Here is a 26,402-nt window from a genome sequence, read left to right as displayed (position 1 = left end):
TCACCTTTGATTCAGGTTCTTGAACCTTGATGTCCTTCTTCGCCACCTTCCCCAGAGCATTCAAGACCTGCAAGAAAGGGGCCACGGTATTATGAAGTGACATTCTGTAGGTCCGACCGATTTAAGGTTAGGGGTAGCCACAGATGAGCCCCATGAGTGGCGTGAGCAGCCGAGAAGTGGATGCACAAACGTACCAGAGTCAAGATCCAGAAAGAAAGGCCAGATGCCAAAACCGCCACCGTGCTCCGGAGGGCGAGTGACACGGCTGTCTCCCTTACCTCTCTAGCAGCCCGTTCTCCAGCCTCTACTGCCCCTTCCATGTAACCGCTCCAGTGTGTGGCAGTCTCAGTGCCCGCAAAGTAAATCCTGCCGACCGGCTGGCGGATCACCCTTCCAGGGAACAGAGAGGTCGCGCACAGTTACTTGGGAAGGCACTGAGGGTAAATGAGCCCATCGCCGCCCTCATTTATTTATCCCACCCAAGACAGGGCAACACCAGCCGTTCAAAGACTCCCATGCGGCCCAACCGAAGGTGAAAGGCTCCCCCCACACCCCTATTGTCTGGGCCTGCGCCCAAGGGGCTGAACTTTCAAGCCAGGGAGAATCAGGCTGCCAGATCGTCGGTCGCTAAAGGGGACGTTGGCCTTTTCCTAGCCAACCAGGATCAGAATACAAGAAGACACGTGAAATCCGCAATCAGATTTCCTGGCTGTGGGTTTCCCTGTTTGTGGTCCATTCTGGTCCCTACACGGTTTTTTCCAAAGGGGTGCGTTCTTCACAAGAGGGCATCCGGCAGCAGACCCCAGCCGTGCAGGCACTCCCAGTGTGTCAGGAGGAACCGCAGTGGCCAGTGGGAAGACAAGGAGAGCAATGGATTTCTAGCAAAGGAGGGACCCGAAGGATTCTATGCCTGTCTCAAAATAACCAGCTCTGTACAGTTAGCTTCTGTGAATTTATCTGGCGCCTGGTTGAAGACAGGGAACTGGGCCTTCTCTCACAAAGAGGTCTTGGAAAGGGGAGCCTGGGTGGCTCCGTAGGCTGAGCATCCGACTTCGGCTCAGGTCATGATTTTGCAGTTCGTGGATTCGAACCCCACATCGGGCTTGGGGCCGTCAGCATGGAACCCACTTCAGATCCTCTGTCCCCCTCTCTGTCTGCCCCTCCCCTGCTCATTCTCTCTCTCAAACAAACTTAAAAGGATCAAATAAAATAAATAAAAATAAATAAAAGACAAAGAAACATCTCATGTAAGGAAAGGGTTAACAAGTCCTTGTTTCTCTGTGGACACATGTGACCTTGAGTTAACTTTCTAGCTCCGTTCCTCTGGGAACCCGCTGAAGGTATAATGCCAGGGACGTTACCAGGCGACACTGCTTCTGCAAAAATGCCTCCCCCCCACCCCCTACACACACTGGTGATCGCATCTGGGGTGGGAAGACTTGACATGAATTGCAAATACCCAGTAGGAGGCTGTCACTTTGGGCTTCCCTGAGTGTGGGGCCTCTTGTAGCAGGGCATATCTCTTGCAGGAACCCTGGATGGACACTATGCGTATGAGGCTGTTACAAGAGACAATGGCTCCTATGGGGCAGGGGGCTTCTAAGCTAAGGTGGACTCCCCTGACGCTGTGCGAGATCACCCCCACTGTGCAGTGGGGACGCCTCCCCATCAAGACGAATAGCTGCAGCAAGACGTGTTTTGCTAACGTCCTTCTGCGTAGAAGGCTACCCAGAAGCCTAGGGTAGTCGTGTGAAACTAAACGTCTGACTAAGCTCAAGAAGGCCCCTTGGAGGGGTGCCTGGGTGGCTCAGCCGGTTAAGCGTCCGACTTTGGCTCAGGTCATGATCTCGAGGTTTGTGAGTCCGAGCCCCACATCAGACTCTGTGCTGACAGCTCAGAGCCCGGAGCCTGCTTCGGATTCTGTGTCTTCCTCTCTCTCTGTCCCTCCCCCGCACACACTCTGTCTCTGTCTCAAAAATAAATACACAGGTAAAGAAAAAAAAAAAAAAAGAAAAAGAAGAAGGCCCCTTGGAAGACAGTGCGGCTCGAAGAGTCCCCACATGGAGCACTGACACCTGAAATCCTCACCCGTGCTCTGCTCTCATTCATTCAATGTTCTGACAGCTATTGTTCTATGTACCGACATCCTTATTTTCCTATAGACATCCAGAAATATACACACTAGCTACCGGGGCATTCCAAATCAAAGTGCTGACTACTATTTCTAACTTTCCATCGAGCTTTGCTTATGAGTTTAAGTTTGGTGCATGTCTTTTACATATATATATATATATATATATATTTGGGGGGTGTGTCTTTCTTTTTTTTTAATTTATTTTGAGAGAGAGAGAGCAAGCAAGCACGGGAGGTACAGAGAGAGGGAGAGAGAGAGAGAGAGAGAGAGAGAGAGAGAGAGAATCCCAAGCAGGTTCCACGCTGTCAGCAAAGAGCTCAGCTCAGATCTCACGGTTCATAAGATCAAGACCTGAGCTGAAACCAAGAGTCGACGCTTAACCAGCTGAGCCCCCCAGAAGCCCCGTGTGCATGTCTTCTATTAATCGGTATAGTGGCCACGTAGTACCTTCCATATTGAGTCATGATCCCAGGGGGGAAGTAGGCGGTGTAACAGCCCCCAGAGTATTGCTCCTCGCACCAATTCTTCTCTTCATAGTGCACGGGCTGCAGTTCAGTGGGGAGAAAATTCCAAAGGGAAGACAAAGCTGAAATGCAACTTGTCAACAACGAAGTCTCTCCTGTATCTTACTTTAACAACAGGTTTATGTTTAAAAAAAGGTGGCCCTGTGTCGCGATTTCGTTTAAGGGGAAACATGACGGTACCAAGCAAATAGCCTTCTGTGAGGTACCCAGTGACAGAACATGTATATTTTGGTTTTCTCAACCTCTTGGCGAGGGGAGCCACGGAGTAGTCCATTATCTGGCAGAGAGGGCATCGCCACGCAGACTCTGAAGTCTTTAGAATAAGTCTGCAGGAAACCCCATCAGGGGTCGGGTTCTGGAAATCTCTGGATTCTCTAAATAACAGACCTTACTTGCCCATCCACCAGGGCTGAAAGAAAAGGGTGGAAGGGAGAAAGCAGAAGATAAGCACAATGTCTACGAAAGGCTTTCTTCGGAACCATTTCTCCGAGCTGGAAAAGCAAATGATGGGAATCCTGTCTAAATGGGGACCACTGAAGATGAAAACTGGTTTCCAAGAGACACGAGTGAACATTGTCTGAAGTTTTTCCTTGACACAGTCCGCAAGTTTATTATTGAACAGTTCAGAGATAATCCCCTGAAAAAGCCTCCAGTGATCTAATAGGATCCTCAGATAGAATCCCTAAGTGAGCTGTGAATGGAGTCTCCAGATGGAAAAATCAATTAGGATGACTTTGACCTGAGAGAGTCTAGATTCAGCACTCAGCTGGCTGGTGGGGGGGCAGGACCTCCATCTTGGGAACTGATCTCACCCAGCTCCAGACTGACTGGAGCTCTGACTGCAACTGGCGGCCAGTTTTCCAGTGAGCACTGAAGCAGCCCAAGAATTACTGCAAAAGAAATTGCATGCACCTGCCGGCAGCCGTTACTGGCTTTTTTGTGATGGAAGTTAATCCTCCAGTAAGTGTATATCCCTTTATAAGACTCTCTTCATAAGACTGTCGGGAAACCGGAATCGGCTTTGCTTTACCACTTAGAGCAAACAGAGCAGAACCTTCTAGGGATTAGAGCTGAGGGTTTCTTACGTGTAAAGCTTCTTGGGATCCTAGCACTTTGGCGTACAGCTCACAGATTTTCTTCTTCCTATAAAAAAGAATAAAAAAAATGTGAAGGAAATAATAGCTGAGGAGTATAGAGTAAACATAATGAGTTCCAGGGCTGTTGCCAATGAACCAGATTTATTAAGAAAAAATAAAATCGATGGTAACTACACAAAAGGAACAGTTCCACGGATCTCTGCACTCAAATTACCCCTCCACGCCTCAATATAGTCATTTTATTTGAAGACTCAACAGAATTTTCCTTTTACATTTTCACCTCTTTTACTACCCCATATCATGTCTATTCAGGATTCAAATGGGGAAAATAAGATTAGATTTAGTGCAGGCAGTTTAGGAAATGATGTTAAGTCACTTTTCTGGACTATGGAGACTTCTAGGATAATCCCTTTTATAAGTCTATAATACATATGACCGTGTCTTTTAACTAGCCTCTATTTATGTTTTAAAGACCTATGAACAACTAAAGTTCACTTAATCTTTTACATATAACATAAAATATTCTACACCATGAGAGGCCTAAGGTCGTCCTAGTCTAGTAATCAGTCACTTGACAGAATGGTCTGTGAACACAGTACTTCCAAGGGCAACTGACATGCTGTGCCTCATGACGTTACCTCAGTCTCTGGCTACCCTCATAATTCATTAGGTAAACAACTCTCACAGAACATGGCCTGTATTAGGTCTTAAAAACCAGTAGCTTAACTGATCTAAGCACTTCCTCAAACATATTTTCACACTCACAGTGACTCTTGGTGAAATGAAAAAGTTCTTGGGGTGCCTGGGTGGCTCAGTCAGTTGAGCATCCGACTTTGGCTCAGGTCATGATCTCGCGGTTCCTGAGTTTCAGCCCTGTGTCGGGATCTGTGCTGATGGCTCAAGGACTGGAGCCTGCCTTAGATTCTGTGTCTCCCTCTCTCTCTGCCCCTCCCCCCTCCTTCCCTCCCTCCCTCCCTCCCTCTCTGAAAAATAAACATTAAAAAAACATTTTTTTTACGTTCCAATTTACTAAAATCCCCCCCTTTAGAAAGAAATGGTTCAATTTCAGGATTTGTTTGAACAGCTTCACACTGATCCAGTTATATGCTTTGGTATTTACCTTCCTTAGTCTTTACATAGTTTAAACACTGAAATTGCTCCAAAATATTTGGTATACGCTAATGAGCAACTGAAAAAAATGCTTGGTAAAAAATGTGGCGAAGGGCTTAACTCAAATCTGAAAGATGAGCCCTGAAAGCTGAAGAGACAAATGGCCAAAAAAGAGAGGAGGGGAAAGGAGGTAAGGGAAGGTTATATTTACTAGTAATAAAAGAAACAGAGGTTTTTTAAAAATGAAAATTTTAGGGGCGCTTGCATGGCTCAGTTGGTTGAGCCTCAGACCTCGGCTCAGGTCATGATCTCACAGTTCATGAGTTCGAGCCCCGTGTCGGGCTCTGTGCTGACAGCTTGCAGCCTGGAGCCTGCTTCAAATTCTGAGTCCCCCTCTCTCTCTGCCCCTCACCTGCTTGCATTCTCTCTCTCTCAAAAATAAATAAATATTTTTAAAAAATTTTTTTACGTGACAATTTTATGTTGCCAATAACATTAGAAAACATTATTTAATGTTTATTTTGAGAGAGAGAGCATGCCCTCAAGCAGCAGAGGGAGAGGGAGAGAGAGAACTCCAAGCAGGGTCTGAGCTGTCAGCATGGAGTCCCACGCAGGGCTCAATCCCATGAACCGCGAGATCATGACCTGAGCCAAAGTTGGACGCTTAACCAACTGAGCCACCCAGGCGCTCCCATAGAAGGTTTTAAGGGAAAGACAAATGTGATGGCTAAGGTGATGTCCTAGAACATTCATGGCTATGTAAGTTCCAGCACAAACGGGAAAAGTTTCGTTTCCTTGAAAGAGCTGTTCGTAGTACAGATCAATAATCATAAAGGAAAGGCAGAACTACTGTCTGCCTGCCTGCCTGTCTCTGTCTAATCTATGCCCCTCATGTAACGATGAGGTGGCTGAGGTTCAGTGTGAGCAGATGGGTACAACATCACTCAGCAAATTAATGGCAGGGCCAAGGCACTTACTCTCCTGAGCAATCCTGCCTGCAGCTAGTTGCTCAATAAAAATTTACTGAGTCAAAATTCGTCCTCGGCCTAGTACAGTACCCTCCTTCCTACTCTGGAAGGAGATGACTAATTCTTACCCACCTACTTCATGTGAGTGTTAGGAAAGGAAATGCCAACATTTGTGAGTCAACCAGAAAACAGAAGTATGGACAAGCATTATTCTGTAGGTATAGTGATGCTTAGCTTATTTTGGGGACATGTGATAAAAATCTTCATTAAAACAGAGCGAAATCTTGGGGCGCCTGGGTGGCTCAGTCAGTTAAGTTTCTGACTCTTGATTTCGGCTCAGGTCTTGATTTCACGGTTCATGGGATCAAGCCCCACATCGGGCTATGCACTGACAGTGTGGAGCTGGCTCAGGATTCTCTCTCTCCCTCTTTCTCCTAAATTCCAGTCAACTTACGTTGCAGTTAATTTTTCATTCATGGACAATAAGTCACTTATATAGAAACATAAGTCATTATTTACTGTATTTTGTAGTATTAGATGAGTCAAGGATAAGTTCATACAAATACATCAAGAAATTATCTTCCCTATCCCTTCCTCCCATTAAATTTAAATTTTTAGGGGGGCACCTAGGGGGGCTCAGTTGGTTGAGCAGTTCGCTCTTGATTTTAGCTCAGGTCTTGATGTCACAGTCATGGGAATAAGCCCCAAGTCGGGTTCTGTGCTGAGTGTGGAGTCTGCTTAGAATTCTATCTCCCTCTCCCTCCCCCTTCTGCCCCTCCCCTGCTCTCTTTCTCTCTCAAAATAAATAAATACTTAAAAATTTTTTTTGTAAATGTTTGTTTATTTTTTGAGAGAGAGAGAGACATAGAGTATGAGCAGGGAAGGGGCAGAGAGAGAGGGAGACACAGAATCCGAAGCAGGCTCCAGGCTCTGAGCTGTCAGCACAGAGCCTGACGCAGGGTTCGAACCCACGAACCATGAGATCATGACCTGAGCTGAAGTCGGATGCTCAACTGACTGAGCCACCCGGGCATCCCAATAAATAAATACTTCTAAAGAAATTGCTGATTAAAAAAAATTTTTTTAACTTAAAAATTTTGGAAAAGTTACATAAGTCAAAAATGTTAGAGCAATGCACTGATTAGTTGGACTTTAAAAGTAACAGAACATAATTTAAATGATGGCCAATAGAAGTCAGTGTGCAAATCTCTTGTAGTTGTATTTACTCACTGGTTTCTAAATCTGGCTGCTCATCATAATCATTTAAAAAGCTTGTTAAAAGGGGTGCCTGGGTGGCTCAGACAGTTAAGCGTCCAACTCTTGATTTCAGCTCACCCATGATCCCAGGGTTATGGGATCGAGCTTTGTGCTGGACTCTATGCTGAGCGTGGAGCCTGCCTGAGATTCTCTCTCTCCTTTTCCTTCTGCCCCTCCCCTCTCATGCTCTCTCTCCCTGTCTCTCAAAAAATAAAAAGAAAAGCAATTAAAAGAAAAGCTTGTTAAAAAATACAAAATTATCAGGCCCCACCGCTAAGCTACAAAAAATCGTAATCTACCAGCTTCAAAAACATATATTTTCCAAATATATTTTCCTGGTAGATTTTGAAGCAGTCAGGTCTGGGAAACTTGCTCCAGCCAATGACATATTCGGAGTTCTAAGGGTTGTGCCTCATAAAAACTTTTGAGAAGCTCAGCCACCATGTGGAATCATAACCAAATGTCTACATCCAGGCTGGTATTTATTTTACTATTAATAAGGAGGGAAAGCAGGAAATCCAAAAGAAAATGTCAAGCTTAGTGTGGCGTAATGAAAAAAACGCATGCGTTAGATGCTATTTCTAACTTTGTCGCAAGCTAGCTGTGGAGACTTGGACAAACCATTCCCCGTCACTGGACCCCAAATTCTTCCCCTTTTGACTGAGTAGGTGGACAATGGATTCCTTCCCGAAATCAGATCTCATGGTAATTCAAATAAACACATTCGTGCGCAAATGTGGGAACCTCTGCAGCCTGAATCCCAAAGTCATCGAAGTAACTCTCAAAGCAAAGGCGGCTTGTGCATTTGCTGCTTAATTTGTTTCAATTAAACGCAGAGAGAAGTGTACGTGTGTGCGAACTGGTCCCCTAACAAAGGATTTAGGGCTACCCTCGAGAAGGCAAGCCCAGAAATTCCCCGAGGCAACCCCCCAATAGCCAAATGACTATTTCCAGGGAAGAGTTCCTGGTAAGATTTTATTTGAATGAAGGAAAGGATTCCAAGGCAAAATAAAGCGAATACAACATGGCAGAAAGAGAAAGGGAGAAAGAAAGAAAAAAAAGCCACTGTCCTAAAATGACTGTGTTTGTTATAGTAGGAAGCTATCGAAGGGAACATCAGAGCTGCATGCTAGATAAACAAAGGGGGACATATGCACACAAGTTGCAACACGCTGAAACACACCTATGCATTTGCCTTCCAGAAAAAGGATACGCCCGTCCGAGAACCACGTCAAAGGGCTAATCTGAGAACCATGTCAAAGTGCTAATGGTCTCACAAGGTGAGCAGGACTCAGCCTCAAGCTTTTTGCACAGCTAGTGTTTCCTATCATATTTCCTCCATCTCTCCTGCAGAGAAACCCTACTTCTCCACCGCTGCAAAATAAACCCAAATATGTAAAACTAAATTAATATACGCATGTGGGCAAGCACTGAGTCCACGGGGCTGTAACCAAAAGTTTGCAACAAGGTTGATTTGTCACGTTGTTGAGAATACTCGTGGACTGTGGTGTTTTTCATGATGCCGTCAGACTGTTGTTAGTGCAACAAGCACAATAGAAAGCTAACGTTTCGTGTAGGTTTCCAATGTCGATTCTTACCTGATTTCTTTATGGAGCTTGGCAAGTCGGTCTGCTTTTCGGGCAAGTATGAAGCTGGAGAGAGAGGTTACATGTGAACGATTAGGTGACAGGAGAGTTGTCTTTTTTTTTTTTTTAAGGTGTTCTTGCCTCCACATACTCAACATTGATTAACTCTCCCACACACTCCCATTATTTCCCCCTATGACAGCAAATGCCGTACTATCTTCTGTCTGCCTGTGTCCAAAACCCCTCTAGGCTGTGGGCTCCTAAAGAACTGGTTACCTCCTACTCAATATTTTACCCCCAAAGTTCAGCACAGTCCTTGGCATATAGCTGGGATAGCAAATGTTAGTTGAATTCATGTTGCATTAAATGATATCCTGGGAATGACTGTTACCCTCTGCCAAACACTTGATAAAAGCTGGAAAAACATGGGATGCCTGGGTGGCTCAGTCAGTTGAGCGTCCAACTCTTGATTTTGGCTCAAGTCATGATCTCACAGTTTGTGAGCTGCAGCCCTGTGCCAGGCTGTGCACTCACAGCCAGCGCGAAGCCTGCTGGAGATACTTCCTCTCTCTCTGCCCCTCCCCTGTTCGCACGCTCTCCATCTCTCTCAAAATAAATAGATACACCTAAAAAAAATTTTAAAGAGCCCAAATGTCCATCAACTGACGAATGGATAAAGAAGATGTGGTTTATATATACAATGGAATACTACTTGGCAATGAGAAAGAATGAAATCTGGCCATTTGCAACAACATGGCTGGAACTGGAGGGTGTTATGCTGAGTGAAACAAGTCAGTCAAAGACCGATACCATATGTTTTCACTCATATGTGGAATTTGAGAAACTTAACAGAAGACCATGGGGGAAGGGAAGGGAAAAAAATTAGTTTCAAACATAGAGGGAGGCAAACCACAAGAGACTCTTAAATACAGAGAACAAACTGAGGGTTGAAAGGAGGCTTGGAGGGGGCGGGGAAAACGGGTAATGAGCAATGAGGAAGGCACTTGCTGGGATGAGCACTGGGTGCTATATGTAAGTGATGAATCACAGGAATGAATCTACTCCCGAAGCCAAGAGCACACTGTATACACTGTATGTTAGCTAACTTGACAATAAATTATATTAAAAAAAAAATTCTTTTTTAAAAGCTGGAAAAACATCTATAAGTAAATAGCTTGTAGTGGATGTCATGGTGAGCCACCCAGATCCCTCTTCAGGATCAAGCACTCGTTACCCTCAGCTCATGGGTGAACACTTTCCCAGCCACTGCATTCGGCAGCAGAGAACTGCCTGGCTTGAGGTCCTGCCACTCCCCAGAATGACTAGCTCTGGGGTGCGGTGAGGGTATCAAAGCCCCGCACCTCAGTGCACGACACCTCTGAAGGGCCATCCCAGCTCTAGACCTCCTTAAGGGCTGGCCGAGACCTCCAGCGGGACAACACTGGTGCCCAACCTCTCCCCCTGCCCTGTCCTGACTCCTTCCCTTCCCCACGGGCAATAACCCTGAGCGCACACCCCAACGGACCCCCTCTACCCAAATCTCCATCTCCAAGTTGGCTTCTGAGAAACTGGCCTAGCAAAGCCTTCAAATTCAATCACTCAGTAAAACTCAGTTATAATTTATCTGTAACGCTGATATTACTAATTGTTCAAAAATCCAAATGAGCTACAGGACAATGAAATTTTTTCTCCGATGAAATTATTCGAGATCATTCTGGGAAGCAAAGATTACAACATGCATTTCGGGGGAAGCTGTGGACTACTTAAGAAATTGGAACTAATGAACTTTATGGGATATAGTCCTAATTTTGCTTGATTTAACACTGTTACGTCATGGGGCTTGCTAGAAATGATTCTGGTTAAATTTTACGTGTATGTCAGAATCAGTCATTTTAGGCTTACACAGGATTTCAATGAAAATCCCCAGTATCCAATGAAATATTAAATGATATATCTGAAAACCTTTTCAGAGCTTGGGTGCTTCTTACAGTTACTTAAAAAAATTTTTTTTAACATTTATTTATTTTTGAGAGATAGAGAAAGACACAGCATGAGCAGGGGAGGGGCAGAGAGAGAGGGAGACACAGAATCTGAAGCAAGCTCCAGGTTCTGAGCTGTCAGCACAGAGGCCGATGTGGGGCTTGAACCCACTAACCGTGAGGTTATGACCTGAGCCGAAGTCGGACCCTTAACTGAGTCATCCAGGTGCCCCTTACAGCTCCTTTCCTAAAGGGCGGTTAGTGTTGGCCGTTCCTGTCAAATCTCAAATCAAGAATGAAATAACCCCTTGGATCTAATTCTAACCACGGACGACTATTCTTTAACTTTCTTTGCTGTTTTATTGAGGAAATTAAACATGCTGGCTTTGGGTGGGGGACATTTCACAGCTCTGAAGTACAAGGTCCTTTCTAGTTTCCAAAAAGTACTAGTTATCACAAACACAGTGCTAGGCAATTACCACCCCTATCGTTAAGGCTTTCATTGCCCAGAGCAAAGAGCAGGGTAGAGGCAATCCAGTGTCAAGGCAAGAACAGGGTGGAGGCAATAAATGTAGGTGTCCAGATAAGACAGATTAGAATATCACTTTTTAGGAACTGCCTAAATTGCCCCATTCCCATCTGGAAAACTACGGCCACACATGTCTTTGTTAATAACAACACTAAAGAAAGCCCAGAAGGGCAGAGGCCATAGTATCTAACTCCCAGGGCAAGAACATCAATGTCCTTCCATCCACAGTTGGATTGCTCTTGATGGACAGTCTCCCAAAACCTCCACCTCAACCTTCTGTTTTCCTTTGGCATAAAGAAGGCGATGGCAAACTGCCCACGTAATCTGGACCCCTTCTTGCCCAGTGGGGTTAGAGACAAGGAGGATGTGTTGTTCCTGTGATCGTTCCTTTGTGAGTGCCTGCCCTTCACCCTTCCCAGGGAGGCCAGCGCCATTTCTGACAATTTACAGCCAGAGAAGTGGTTGCAAAATATCTTGTGAGCAGCCCAGGAACGCAGCCTGCAGAGTCCTGGGTCTTGGGTCTGCTCCTTTTGGTTTGCTAATTTCCCTTCTATGATGCAAACCTGCGTGAGCTCAACTGTCCCCAGGGAGAAAGGGAAAACCACCCTGTCTCTCTGAAAGTCCCTTGGCTGTTACAGAAGCTGTGCCCTTCTGGTGTCATGTGGTAGAAACAACAGCCCTTTTATTTGTGTAGCTTTGAGGCCACAGTAGCTGTTGGAGGGGGAGGGCGGGGCGGGGATGGGAGGAGAAGCGGGGAGGCTCTCCTCTTCTAGACACAGAACCAAACCCTGAACCATCCCCAGTGAAGGACAGCCGTGGAGCGACCTACGGGGAAGAGTGACATCCACTCGAGGCCTGGCTCTAATTCCAACAGCACTTCCTCATTGGCTATCTCTCTTATATACCAGGGTAATAATGAACGTATTCAACAGATGCTATGCGGTGATACTTGGAATGAAGACAAAGCTAAAGCCTTCCCAGGGTTCTTGTGCCACATGCAAAACACTACTCTAATATTTTAATACTTGGAACAGGATATATTTCTGTAAGGTTATTTATGACTGCTTGCATTCGATTCCATATGCTCTGCCAGCATCCACACCAACACACCAATATGAATTAGAAATTTAGAAATTTAGTTAGAGCATCCAGCTCTAACCTACCCCATGATAGCAGGCAGTGATCCATCTGGCTTGGTGTCATCCAGAGTTATTGAGACGGGTGCTTCCTCATCTTGAATGATCATACAGCCACAATAATCTTAATAAGGAGAAAATCGGGAGATTGAAATTGACCTCATCCGAGATTTATGGGAAAAATACACACACACACACACACACACACACACACACACACACAAACTATTCTGCTGGAGCGCCTGGGTGGCTCAGTCAGTTGAGCGTCCAACTTTGGCTCAGGTCATGATCTCACGGCTTGTGGCTTCGAGCCCCACATGGGACTCTGTGCTGACAGCTCAGAGCCTGGGGCCTGCTTTGGATTCTGTGTGTCCCTCTCTCTCTGCTCCTCCCCACTCACACTCGGTCTCTTTCTCGCTCAAAAAAAAAAAATAAACATTAAGAAAATTTTTTCTTAATAAAATAAAAATAAAACAGCAACAAAAAAAAACCTCTACGGGGCGCCTGGGTGGCTCAGTCGGTTAAGCATCTGACTTCAGCTCAGGTCATGATCTCACGGTTCGTGAGTTTGAGTCCTGCATGGGGTGAGCCCCACTTCTCTTTTTTCTGTCTCCCTCCCTCTCTGTCTCTCTCTGCCCCTCATGGGATTCTCTGTCTCTCTCTGCCCCTAGCTCACTAGTGCCCTCTATCTCTTTCTCAAAAGAAAAGAAATATGTAAGACAAAAAAAAACTATGTTGCTAAGAGGAAGGCAAATCTCAAACCATAGTCTTTGCCCCACCCCTAGTAGATATTTCCTGTTCAATACACACACTAACTACACAGGGTGTCTGTGGAGCCAGACACATGGAAAATGACCCATGTCTATGAGCTTTACATAATGGTCATGTATGACCAATGCATGGCTCACACTGTACCGTGTCCCTGGAGCCCTGGGCTACACGGGGTAACAGGTGCTTGAGTTAGACGGAATCAGCCCTATGAGCCCATGGAAGAAGCTGGCGGAAGGAATCCTTTGAGTATGAGCAGGTTTAGCAACGACAGCCACCATATCCACCCAGGCCCTGCCTCATCTCATTCTCGAAACACCCTGACAGTAGGCCTCCTTGTTGCCATTCTACACAAAGACACGGAGGCAGAGAGGTAGTGCCACACCAAGGCCGCTCAGCTGGTAAGCAAGGGAAGCCCAGGACTGCAGGACTTCAGAGCAGCGGTCTCCCCACAGAACCCCTCCGTGTCACTCTGCTCATGAAGAGTATGTGGCAGGACCCAAGGCAGGAACCAGGGCCCCACAACTGGTGGGGTCTCTTCCTTTCCTTTCATTGACACCAAGTGGTGCTGGGATCATTTTGTGTTGCTAGAGGCTATGAAGAGATGGACAGCCTGAGATTTCTGATCCTTTCTCTACCCATTTAAAAACACTTACCTTTTTCTTAATGTTTATTTGAGAGAGTGAGAGAGAGAACAAGCTGGAGGGGGAGGGGCAGAGAGAGAGAATCCCCAGCAGGCTCTGTGCCATCAGCGCAGAGCTCGATGGGGAGGACTCGATCTCATGAACCTGAGATCATGACCTGAGTTGAAATCAGGAGTCAGACACTTAACTGACTGAGCCACCCAAGTGCCTCTTTTTAAAACTGTTTTTAGATAGAGACAGTGCAAGCAGGGGAGGGGGGGCAAGGAGGGAGAGAAAGAATCCCAAGAAGGCTCTATGCTCAGCACAGAGCCTGATGCGGGTCTGGATCCCATGACCCTGGGATCATGATCTGAGCTGAAATCAAGAGTCGGACGCTCAACCGACTGAACCACTCAGGCGCCCCAAACACGGACATTTTTAATCTATTTTCTGTTCGGTATCTACCATAAGGTCCCTAAAAGAGTGTGGTCCTTTCACTTAACACATTTTAAACATGAGTAAGTTCAACCTACCGTTCTTCTTCCAAAAGGCCTCCTTGTAATACATCATGCACTTAATGATAGATCCCATCGGAAGACGTTGAATTAACTGGTTTCTCTCTGACGGAAGCTCTGGTTTGAAGTGCATCTTGGCAGTCAATGTTGGAGGGATGGCGCTAATTACGTATCTGCACTGAAACACACAGACACAAAATACCACCTTAGACGCGTGAGTGTCAGTCTTCACAGAGGGTGGGAAACATCATATTTACCATCTTGAATGACCCTGAGCAGTTACCACATACAAACTGAGGCCACTGTGAGGCGACACAGCAGAACAAGGCAGGTCAACTAAAAGTGGTCATTTGGAAGACAGAGGGGGAAACGTGCCGGCACTAATTACCCCACTGTCTAGGTCACATTTGGTTACAAGCTGCAGAATACACGAGGCCTGCTTAGCATATGCTCTTTTTTGGCTAGGCTGAATTACCTCATACACTTCATGATTCAATGTCTCTATGATGATGCTGTCACCTGACTGGTCAACATAGGTGACAGGACGCTTCAGCTTCACCCTGTCCCCGAGGCGGTCCATTATCCGTTCACTCACTTGACCAGATCCCCCCACAAACTTCCGTTCCTAGAGGAGAAGGCAGGTGATGAGGCTACAATCACAAAATAGCAGTTCATGACAGCTCAGAAAGCAAAATACAGGTCAAAATAAGCAATGTGGAATTTCTAAGTATAAAGATACTGAAAAGATGCAAGTGTCCTACATTTGCTGAAGCTAAGGGTCAAATGGGCAATAGCTCTTGGGGCCACAAGAACAACTTAGAGAGTTCTGGAAATTTCCTAAGGAGAGGAACTATTCACTGGTTGGAGAAAGACTCTACACCTTGCGCATGTACCATGTACCATGCAGTACAGAGCATGTCTAGAACAGAAATAGCCTGAAGCATGATCATTTTACCCATTCGAGGATTTTTTTCGAAAATCACTTGATTGTAGGAATTTGGCTCCTCCTACAGGGACTAATTTTCCCTACCTTCCAAAAAAAAAAAAAAAAAAAAAAAGGAAGGGACTGAATTCCCCAAACCTAATTAATTCGAGACGGAACATTCTTTAGCTGCGAACTCATCTTCAGGAAGGAGAAAAGGAAATGAGAACTGTTTTCAGGCAAGTTGCTTGAAACCATTTCCAAAACTCAGGTTCCAAATTCACTCACGTTTCAAAACGTGGAAGCGGTTACCTTGTAAGACGCTACCCTGGGTGAGGGCAAAATCACAAAGGAAGTTGGTGGGTGGGGGGAACGGACACTCTGTACCTGGCCCCCGTTGGTAACCGAGAATATCCGAGTGGTGCCTCCACACTGTTTCACGTACCACAGGAACCACAGCGCAGACACCTCGTGGGGTTCAGAGGTCACATTGATGTTCACGAAGAGATACGCAAATTGCCTAGCAGTCCTGGTCACATAACAAGAGCAGCCGTCAGGTGTAAATACATACACGCTTCACAGGATATTACATCTTTTTAAACCATAATTTAGAAAGCATTTGTGTTGCTTTTGGGGGGAGAAAAAAAACTCTCGTGGGCTCAGTCTCTGAAGGAGTGCATGTTTTAACTCTTGGTGAAAATAAGCTTTTCCTTTGCTTTTAGGGAATTCTGGGTCAGCTCCAAATATATTCATTCTGGAACAGTCTAGAGGGTCAATATTCTTGAGACGGATCATTAAGGATGTAATTCTCATTGATTTGAACAAACATTCTCTCTTCTCTGCCTCCACCACTTACTTCCACTCTGATCCAGGCCACCAACATCCCTCACCTGGGATGTGAGGGCAGTGGTGACTCCTCCTGGCATCCCTACCTGGTTTATGACCACACCCTCTTTTGATCCTTTGCCACGTTACAGCCAATGAACTCTTTTGACAGTGCAAAACAAAAACACACTTCATAAAACCCTTCAATGACGTGCATGGTAAAAGGCAGAAATCTTGAATGGGGCCACGATATCTTGCACCATCAGCTCCCAGTGAGCCCTCCGACCTCTTAATTACGTCACTTTGTCATGACATCCTTAGAGTCCAGGCATACTGTCCTATCATTGCAAAAACATGTCAATCTCCCCATCTCAGGGCCTTCAAGAACTGTTTCCCCGCTCTCTCTACATGGAAAACTGCATCCTCCACACCACTCACCCTTCGTATCTCCCACCACCCACAATGGCTCACTCCTGGAAGATACCTTCCATTACGCCATCCATCTTTCCGGTCTCCCCCATCCACAGTGGCTCATTCTCGGAAGATACCATTCATCACACCATCCATCCTTCCGGTCTCACCCATCCACAGTGTCTCATTCCTGGAAGATACCATCCATCCTTCCAGCCTCCCACCATCCACTGTGGCTCTCTCCCGGAAGATACCATCCATAATGCCATCCATCCTTTTGGTCTCCCCCATCCACAGTGGCTCACTCCTGGAAGATACCACCCATCCTTCCGGTTTCCCCCATCCACAATGGCTCACTCCTGGAAGATACCATCCACCACACCATCCATCCTTCCAATCTTCCCCATCCATAGCGGCTCACTCCTGGAAGATACCAACCATCACATCATCCATCTTTCCAGTCTCCCCTATACACAGTGTCTTATTCCTGGAAGATACTATCCATCCTTCTGGTCTCCCCCATCCACAACGGCTCACTCCTGGAAGATACCACCCATCACGCCATCCATCCTTCGGTCTCCCCCATCCTCCACAGTGGCTCACTGCTGGAAGATACCATCCGTCACGCCATCCATCCTTCCAGTCTCCTCTATCTACAGTGGCTTATTCTTGGAAGATACCATTCCCCTAACAACGTTCACTCTTCGTATCTCCCTTAAACCTTGCTCATTCCCGTGATACCATCCTCTAACATCACTCCCTGATACTGTCTACACTCATCCACTGCACCTCATTCTTGGAAGTTACTTAACAGGCATATCATTCACCCTTCCTGTCTCCTCTTACAGCAAGGTAGCTCGTTCCTGGATGGGACCATCCCCTCACACCATCCACTTTTCCTGTCTCCTCCATCCACTATGGCTCATTCCTGCAAGACAGCATGTTCCAACATCCCTATTCCTGTCTCTCATCCACAGACATGTAGCTCATTGCCAAAAAATACCATCCCTTACACCATGTATCCTTCCTATGCACCCCCCCCAACACACCTGAGTCACTGTGGTTCCTTCCTGGAAGATACCATCATAAAATGGGCCATCCACCCTTCCTATCCCCCAACATGTACTATGGCTCATTTCTGAAAATACCATCTCCCTATACCATCCACTCTTCCCCACCCCTCCATCCACTGTGGTTCAGTCCTGGAAGATACCATCACCCCCACCCCTGCCATCAACCCTCCTGTCTCCCCCTACCCATGTGGCTCATTCCTGGAAGATACCATCCCCCTCATCATTCAACTACCCTTTCCAGAAAATTATCTCACTACCACATCACCTTCCCACCCCCAACCCTACCCTCACCACCCCGATCACTGTGATTCTATCCTGAAAAATATAATTTCCCCAGAAGCCACTCACTCTTCCTGTCTCCCTTAAACACTGTGGCTCAATACCGGAAGATACCAGCTCCTCACTGTATCTGCTCTTCCAATGTTCCCCCATCAATTGGCACATTTCTGGAAGATACCATGCCCCCCACACCATCCATCCTTCCTGTCTTGACCATCCACAGTGGCTCATTCCTAGAAGATACCATTCCTTCAAACCTTCCTCCCTTTCCTACCTCCATGGATAATGGCCCATTCTTAGAAGATAGATACCATCCCACCAATCCATTCATTCTTATTTACAGTCTCTCTTCACTCACTGTGGCTCAGTCCTGAAAAATGCCAACTCCCCACACCATCCAAACTTTCCCACCTCCCCCCATCCACTGTCGATCCTTCCTGGAAGATACCATCCAGTCAACAACTCTTCCAGTCTTTTCTCTTTCTATAGGGCATTTCTGGACGATACCCCCCCCCCGCACCCCGCCCCCACACACACACACCATCCATCCTTCTTGTCTCCCATCACCCTTGTGGCTCATTCTTAGATGATACCATCCCCTCACACCATTCACTTTATCTCCCCCATCACTATAGCTCTTTCTGGATGATAATATGCTCCAAAATCATCTACCTTTTTCAGTCTCTCACAAACAGTCACTATAACTCATTCCTGGAAGATAAAATCCCCCACACCATTTATCCTTCCCATCAGCCCCTGCCCCAGTTACTGTGATTGCTTCCTGGAATATACCATTCCCCCACCAACCATCCACCATTTTTGTCTCCTGCCACTCCCCCTCCATCCACTAGGCCCTATTCCTGGAACATAACATCCTCCACACCATCAATCTCTCATGCCCTTCCTCATCCATTATGGCTCATTCCTTGAATATACCATATTCCTACACCATCTATTCTCCCTGTCTCCGCCCCCCCCCCCACTCACTATGACTCACTCATGGAACATACCATCCTTCCACACCATCCATCTACCCTGTCTCCCCCATCCACAGTGGATCATTCCTAGAAGATACCATCCCACCACACCATCCCACCTTCCTGTCTCCTACCACGCACTACGGTTTATTCTTGAATATACTAACTACCAACACTATCCATCCTTCCGCATTCCTGGAAGATATCACTCCTACAGACTATCCACTGTGCCTCATAAAGCTTGCTCATGGAAGACACTATCCCACCAAGCATCCATTCTTGTCTCTCCCAGTCTACTGTGTCTCATCCCCTCACACGTTTCATTCTTACTCTTTCTCCCATCAGTTGGGTCGTTCGTGGAAGACACCATCCCCCCACACACCATCCAGCCTTTTTGTCTACCAGCAAACACTGTGACTCATTCATGGAGGATACCATCTGCATGTACTGTCCACCTTTCATTTCTCCCCCCTTCCACTGTGGCTCATCCCTGGAAGATACCATTCCCCCACACCATCCACTCTTCCTACTCTCCCCATCTGTTACAGTTCATTCCTGGAACATGCCATCCCCACACCATCCATCCATTTGGTCTCCCCCCATTCACTGTGGCACATCCCTTGTTGATAACATATTCCCACATCATCCTCCCTTCCTGTCTATCCCCCAATACTAAGGCTCATTTCTGGAAGAGCCTTCTTTCCACACCATCCATCTTTCCTCTCTCTCTCCCCTATCCACTATGTGGCATTCCTGGAAGATACCTTGTCCCCCATCCCACCCACCCTTTCCTGTCTCCTCTCATCCACTGTGACTCATTTCAGTTGATGCCCTAAGTCCTTGGTTTATGTTTAAAGACTGCTGCATCTAGGAATCTCTCCCTCACCTTCAGGTCAAGTTCCCTGTTACAGTCACTCCTGCAACATAATGAAATTATGTGTATAATGTCAGTCTCTCCTGCTAGAAGAATATTCCCTCTGTGAGTTTAGGGGCCATGCCTAACAAATTCCCTGCCATTTCCCACAGGTTGGTATAGCGCCTTCCGATAGCAGCCCCAGAAAGCCGACTACATGATCTGTAAGTAACTCAACTAATGACACAGGTTCTCGATGAAAACGTTAGAAAATTTCTATTTCTCATTAACACAGGCCAGCTTTCCTTCAGTTTTGTATTTTCCTATACCTGTAGGGAATTAACTTTGATACCTTCCCAAATTGCTTCTGTAGCTGACCACTACAGAATCTGAGTACACAACTACTTGCTTTACTGGAAATCACGCAGCCCTTTCATTTAAAAAAAAAAAAAATCTACTTCCTTCGCCTCCTCTTTTTCTATCATTTTAGGTTCCTTTTATGTTCATACCCACTCTGAAGTGTCTGAAGTTCCCCCCCAAGTTGCTCCTGACTTAAAGATCATTAGGTTTCCTCGTAACTTTTTTCCTCCAGCTGATTACAAAAAACACCACAGTGCAAGATCGGACAGAGAAGATCCAAAGAAAAGATAAAAAAGTGAATTTTAAATAGTCGAGGATTACTTTGTCCAGCAGATTTTATCGATGAGCTCTTTCATGGTCATCTTGTCCCATTCCTTAGCATGTGGGGCCTCCCATGGTGCATCGGCTGGAATCTGCAGAGGAAGAAGGGCCCACAAAGGTGTGCTGGTTACTGCCTACTGCCCCACCAAGAAGCCTTGAGAAGCACCCCTTAACTCCAGCCTCTGTGTCTCTGTCGGAATGAGTGATTGTCATAAAATTCTACTATAGACAGTGATGGGGTTGGGATGGATAGGTCTTTGGATTCTATGCCTTAATGCTGTTGCCAAAATAATAATTATTATTACTATTATGCAAAAAAGGGGGGAATTACACATAAATGTATATATAAATTAATATGAAATTATGATGATGTTGATCATCGTTATCATTAAGTTCCCAATTTAAGTAGGAGAGCTTGGGACAAGGTAAAAATACTCTGGGGGAACAAATCCCTCTTTCCTTTACTGTCTAAAGTGGTATCACACATGAGTAAGACAACTACTAGCAGGACACCTGGCAAGAATATGTCACATGAGTTCTCACGTGGCATAGAGCTAGAAGCACACAGGCATGACAATCAGAGCATGACAATTCAATGGGTTTGAATCCTGGTTCCCTTGCCGTGTGGTGTTGGGCAAATCGATGTAACCCCCGGCACTCATTTTCCTCACAAGTGGAAATGATACGCATTAATGTCCAGAGCAATGTTGCCTGCGCTGTTGGAAGGATATGACACAGGTGCTATTGTTATTTTAGTAACAGGTCACAGGTAAGCCGAACACATGTTTTACCTCCTTCCCCATGTTATCCATTGTCCGCCACAGATTGTTGTAATCCAAATACGCGATAGGATTCCACACCGGAGGAAAGGCGCCCCGAAAAGGATAAGTTTTCCCCTATAAGACAAAAGCAAAGGATAATACCTTAAAATAGGATGGCATTCGAAAAGACAAAACCAAGCCAACCTGAGAGCCATTTTCAAACTAACAGTATCCTCTACTGTTACAAAAAGCGTCACCTTTGATGGAAAGTAAATAACATTTTGCCTACACCAGCCCCAAATTTCAATTAGATTAGCAGAATTCCCCCTGGTGCTGTGCTACTAGTTTTTAATTTATAGGGAATAATACCTGTGAACTTATTTCTGCTTATAGAGAGAAAATAAAGAAAGGTAGCTCATCCTAATATCTAATGCCGATGCCACAACATTCTCAACCCTTGAGTTTCTATCTAATCTCTTTGGAACGATGTTCCCACTCAGATGAGACCAGAATGGTGACACACATAGAGGACCTTGGACCACATAGAGGGCTGGAACCACAAAGCAGAATATCTGAGACTGTGCTGTAGGGTTCAAACAGGCGAAATAAAGAGACTAGCTAGACCAGCAACCGTGCCTGAAGTCAAGAGTCAAAATATGAGAACCCGGAACAATGGGCATTTGACATTTCTTGGTCACCCAGCATTCACACTTCCTTTCAAGTATTATCCTGGTTTCTTTTTGGGAAACTGCTTCTCCTCCTGGGTATCATCCCCCAGTATAGCAGGCAATGGGCTAGATCCTTTCTCCACCCACCCTGGCTCCTGGTGCAGCCAGGCTGAGCTGGGCCAATCACGCACTCTCTGACCCTGGAACAAGTCGCCCAACAACAGTAGGAAGCTGACTATGGGTTCTTCTTTCCCATGGCAGCATGCTGCACAGATGCTTCCTGCTCTAAACACTATGCCTGTGGTTCCTGCCTCTGACTTGCCAGAGCTCCCCTGATCTCTGCCTATTCCCAAGTGTGGCCCTCCAGGCTCTCGATGATTCCCTTGTTGGCCCGAGTTGCTTTCTATTGCTTGGTACCAAGACCTCTAACACAAAGACAGCGATTGACGAGCCGCCATTTATTTCATCTCAACTGCATGACAAGCCCTGCACTGTGTAAACACAAGCGTGAGGCAAGAGTGAATCCTTGGGAAAAAGAGACCAGGTCTAGGTATGTTCTAAGGTCTTATTTCTTAATTTAGTTCCTTTAAAATAAAACATCCAGAAGATCAAAATGTCGTCTACTAATACAGTTTTGCATGAGATTTAAAAAAAATTTTTTTAATGTTTATTCATTTTTGAGAGAGAAAGACACAGAGTGCAAATGGGGAAGGAGCAGAGAGAGAGGGAGACACAGAATCCGAAGCAGGCTCCAGGCTCTGAGCTGTCAGCACACAGCCCAACGCAGGCCCCAAACCCACAAACGGCGAGATCAGAGCTGAAGTCAGACGCCCAACTGACTGAGCCACCCAGGCACCCCTATTTTTTTATCAAATAAAAACATAGTCAATATTTGCAGAAAGCCTATTGTATACACTGGACAATATTAAGGACTGTGTTGGACTTAAAAATTTTTTGTAACTTTATTTATTTATTTTGAGAGAGACAGACACAGTGCAAGTGAGGGAGGGGCAGAGAGAGAGGGAGACAGAGAATCCCAAGCAGGCTCCGTGCTCCGAGCACAGAGCCCGACGCAGGGCCTGAACTCATGAAACCACAAGATTATGACCGGAGCCAAAACCAAGAGTCATACACTTAACCAACTGAACCACCCAGGTGCCCCATAACTGTGTTGGATTTCAAAAGGTGCGAGGTAGCCAAAGCAAAATTCTTGACCATCAGGGAAAGGACGCAAGACCTAACAGCATTTGCATTCATGTGCACACACTTGCACATGGACGCGTGCACACACACTTCAACTGAGTAACAATATACGGCAGCCATTAAGTGATAGCTAGTTTTGCCTGCCACAGTAGCAAATTCAAACAACCTTGGTAGATCATGTGATCTGGTTTCTTATCTGAAAAAATGCGATGTTGTTATGCTGCAACACGACTTTTCGAGACTCCAAACCTTTATCATCACCACCGCCAATATCACCACCATTATTTCTGACATTCATTGCGATCTTTCTCCATGCTAGGCCCTGGCTAAGCTCTTCGTATGCATCCTCTCTCCCCAACCCTGTGGAGGCAAGCCCTGTTACTATTTCTATTTTATAAATGAGGAAACTAAAGCCCAGGGATATGAGCTAGAAAATAGTAGAGCAGAAATGTCCTGTTCCCAAAGACTCTTTGCTCATAAACATTAGGCTTTCTGGCCTCCTATGTGGTCAACAGAATGTGGAGATAGAGACATCTTAACCTTCCAACTAAATGAAAGACAACTTGGGAAATGTGAAACTTTAGAAATCTTCTCCACACATTTTTTATGTTTCTGAGGAATGCAGATGGAGACGAAGAAGCTCGGGGGTATTAGCTGACTGTTGAGGAACCAGGGTGAACCCTGAAAAATGCTGAAGCATGTGTGAAGGAAAATAGGCAGACGTTTTACCCAGAACGCAAAACCAGCTATGGAAAGGAGTCAGACTGGGCTTAACAGCTCATGGGCAGCCTTCAGAACAGCTGGTTCTCATTACAATTCTTCCCTTAATTGAAATCAGGAAAAATCTACATTTTTCTCGGTAAAATGTGTTTATACTCAAGTAATAGTCTCATACGAAGCTGATCTTTCCTTTGAAAAAAATGATTTTTTTATAAAAACAAACATGCTCAATCATCTGGGGACATTGAGAAAAGTATCATAAAGATAGTTCAACAGGGGCGCCTGGGTGGCTCAGTCATTAAGCGTCCGACTTGGGCTCAGGTCACGCTATCTCGGTCCGTGAGTTCGAGCCCCGCGTTGGGCTCTGTGCTGACAGCTCAGAGCCTGAAGCCTGCTTCTGATTCTGTGTCTCCCTCGCTCTCTGCCCCTCCCCACTCAAGCTCTGTCTCTCTCTCTCTCTCTCTCTCTCTCTCTCAAAAATAAATTTAAAAACATTAAAAAAAAAAGGTCAACAAAATGTGTTCCACATTCCTAATGAAGTTCTTCTCAGGGTGGTCAGGGTGATCTGACCACCCTGGTTTCTGAAAGGAAACCAGAGTCTCCTTTCACACAAGGCCCGAAAACCCCGTGATCTGCACCGGGATAAACAAATAAGTGGCAGGAGAAGTAAAGAATTCTCTTGGTCTCGGCTCAGGCCATGATCTTAATGGTTCCTGAGTTCAAGCCCCACATCAGGCTCTATGCTGATGGTGCAGAGGCTGCTTGGGATTCTGTCTCTCCTCTCTGCCCCTCCCCTGCTTGTGCTCTCTCTCTCTCTCTCTCTCTCTCTGTCAAAATAAATAAATAAAGTTAAAAAAAAAGAGAGAGAGAGAGAGAGCGAATTCGACAAGACAGAAAAGTCTAGCCTGGCAATCTTTTTAGAAACGGGAACCATGCAGTATTTTAAAAGATCATCAAGGCCCACCACGACATTAATTTTTATCATGTTGACAGAGGTACCAAGTTGATAACGGGATTTTTCATAAATTAGCTTCACTCTTCATGTCTGGCTTCTCTGTTGTTTTTTTAATGTTTATTTATTTTGAGAGAGAGAGAGAGAGAGAGAGTGAGAATGTGAACAGGGGAGGGGCAGAAAGAAAGGGAGACACAGAATCCGAAGCGGGCTCCAGGCTCTGAGCTGTCAGCACAGAGCCTGACGAGGGGCTTGAACCCACAAACTATGAGATCATGACCCAAGCGGGAAGTCGGATGCTCAACCGACTGAGCCACCCAGGTGCCGTCTCTGCTCTTATTCCACTAAAGAAGTTCATATATATGGGCACAGGCACCTACATGTCACCTCTACCTTTCTCAGAAAGCTCTAGAAGGCTGATTTCCTCCACGGCCTGCTTCTAAACTCAACAGCAATGGCAGGGAGTGGAGCTGTCTCTTGATTGAGTGAGAATGGCCTGCAAACCAGACCTTCTCACTCTCTTAAATGTGATTGTATTGTTTTCTCACAAAGATGTCCGCCCTTTTTCAATATTTCCAAATGGCTACCGCTCCTTAGAAATGAAAGGGAAAAAATCTTGAGTAAAGGTCAAGTCCATTTTGTACCTATACTCTGGAGCTTTCCACCTCTTCCAAAGTGGCCTTTCATCTCTAAAGCACAGTGTCTTTGACACAGCAGAAATGGCTGAGGTCGAGAAGAACACAATGTCCCTGGAACCGTGCCCAAAATACTTAAGTCCCTTTGAGAAACCACATCCCTCATCTACCGATGTTTGTAATAACAAGAGACTATTGCCAGGAGATGGCAGTTTACGGCTCCCACATCATTCTTTATTGTTAGTCCTAGAAGATAAAGCAAGTTTAGAGTAAGCAAATAACATTTACTGATTGGCAACCTTGTTGGGAAAGTTTCATCTCTCTGTACTTTTATTATTTTAGTTAAACAAAAGGAAGTGGGTGTTATTAAAGAGGATCACAGGCCACCGAGGAAAGCTGCCAAATATTTTTTTAATCATCTTGAAAATAAACAGATATGTTCTAGAATGGTTTAGGAACAAGTCTGCCCAACCCCTATGAATTCCTTGGCACTCTTCTAGTCCCACTGTTTTGCGACAAGCCTATAAGAGAATGATTTTGGTTTGTTTTCTACAGTACACAATAATGCTTTAAATAAAGAAATCAGGGGTGCCAGGATGGCTCAGTCGGTTAAGCGTCTGACTCTTGGTTTTGGTTCAGATCATGGTCTCACACACAGTTCGTGGGTTTGAGCCCCACATTGGGCTATATGCTGACATTAAAGCCTGCCTGGGATTCTCTGCCTCCTCTGTCTTTGCTCCTCCCTGAGCATACCCTCTCTCTCTCTCGAAATAAATAAATAAACTTAAAAAAAAAATCACCTAGGCGGGGTCTGGCTGGCTCAGTCAGTGGAGCATGCGACTCTTGATCTTGGGGTTATGAGTTCAAGCCCCATGTTGGGTGTTGAGATTACTTAAAAATAAAATAAAATCTTTAAAAAAAAAAAAAAAGGATGTCCATCAACTGATGAATGGATAAAGAAATTGTGGTTTATATACACAATGGAGTACTACGTGGCAATGAGAAAGAATGAAATATGGCCCTTTGTAGCCACGTGGATGGAACTGGAGAGTGTGATGCTAAGTGAAATAAGCCATACAGAGAAAGACAGATACCATATGGTTTCACTCTTATGTGGATCCTGAGAAACGTAACAGAAACCCATGGGGGAGGGGAAGGAAAAAAAAAAAAGAGGTTAGAGAGGGAGAGAGCCAAAGCATAAGAGACTCTTAAAAAC

The 26,402-nt window shown here is 45.5% G+C and overlaps 1 protein-coding gene across 2 annotated transcripts in view; it reads right to left on the bottom strand.

Annotated features, from left to right (window-relative positions):
- MAOA (monoamine oxidase A) overlaps window positions 1-26,402 on the bottom strand; it is a 73,078-nt gene that overhangs the window by 3,005 nt on the left and 43,671 nt on the right. For both annotated transcript variants that reach the window (XM_058714821.1, XM_058714822.1), the window contains exons 4-14: window positions 21,039-21,143; window positions 20,248-20,339; window positions 15,536-15,677; window positions 14,702-14,851; window positions 14,245-14,404; window positions 12,348-12,444; window positions 8,689-8,742; window positions 3,744-3,801; window positions 2,582-2,679; window positions 279-390; window positions 5-67 (exon numbers count right to left, since the gene is read on the bottom strand). In XM_058714821.1, the coding sequence (XP_058570804.1) occupies window positions 5-67; window positions 279-390; window positions 2,582-2,679; window positions 3,744-3,801; window positions 8,689-8,742; window positions 12,348-12,444; window positions 14,245-14,404; window positions 14,702-14,851; window positions 15,536-15,677; window positions 20,248-20,339; window positions 21,039-21,143 (1,131 nt within the window). The remainder of the gene's footprint in view (window positions 1-4; window positions 68-278; window positions 391-2,581; window positions 2,680-3,743; window positions 3,802-8,688; window positions 8,743-12,347; window positions 12,445-14,244; window positions 14,405-14,701; window positions 14,852-15,535; window positions 15,678-20,247; window positions 20,340-21,038; window positions 21,144-26,402) is intronic.

The sequence above is a fragment of the Neofelis nebulosa genome, chromosome X (genome assembly GCF_028018385.1).
Source record: "Neofelis nebulosa isolate mNeoNeb1 chromosome X, mNeoNeb1.pri, whole genome shotgun sequence".
Taxonomy (NCBI): Eukaryota; Metazoa; Chordata; class Mammalia; order Carnivora; family Felidae; genus Neofelis; species Neofelis nebulosa.
Note: the sequence above shows the minus strand (reverse complement) of the source record. Positions and strands in the feature narration are given on the sequence as shown.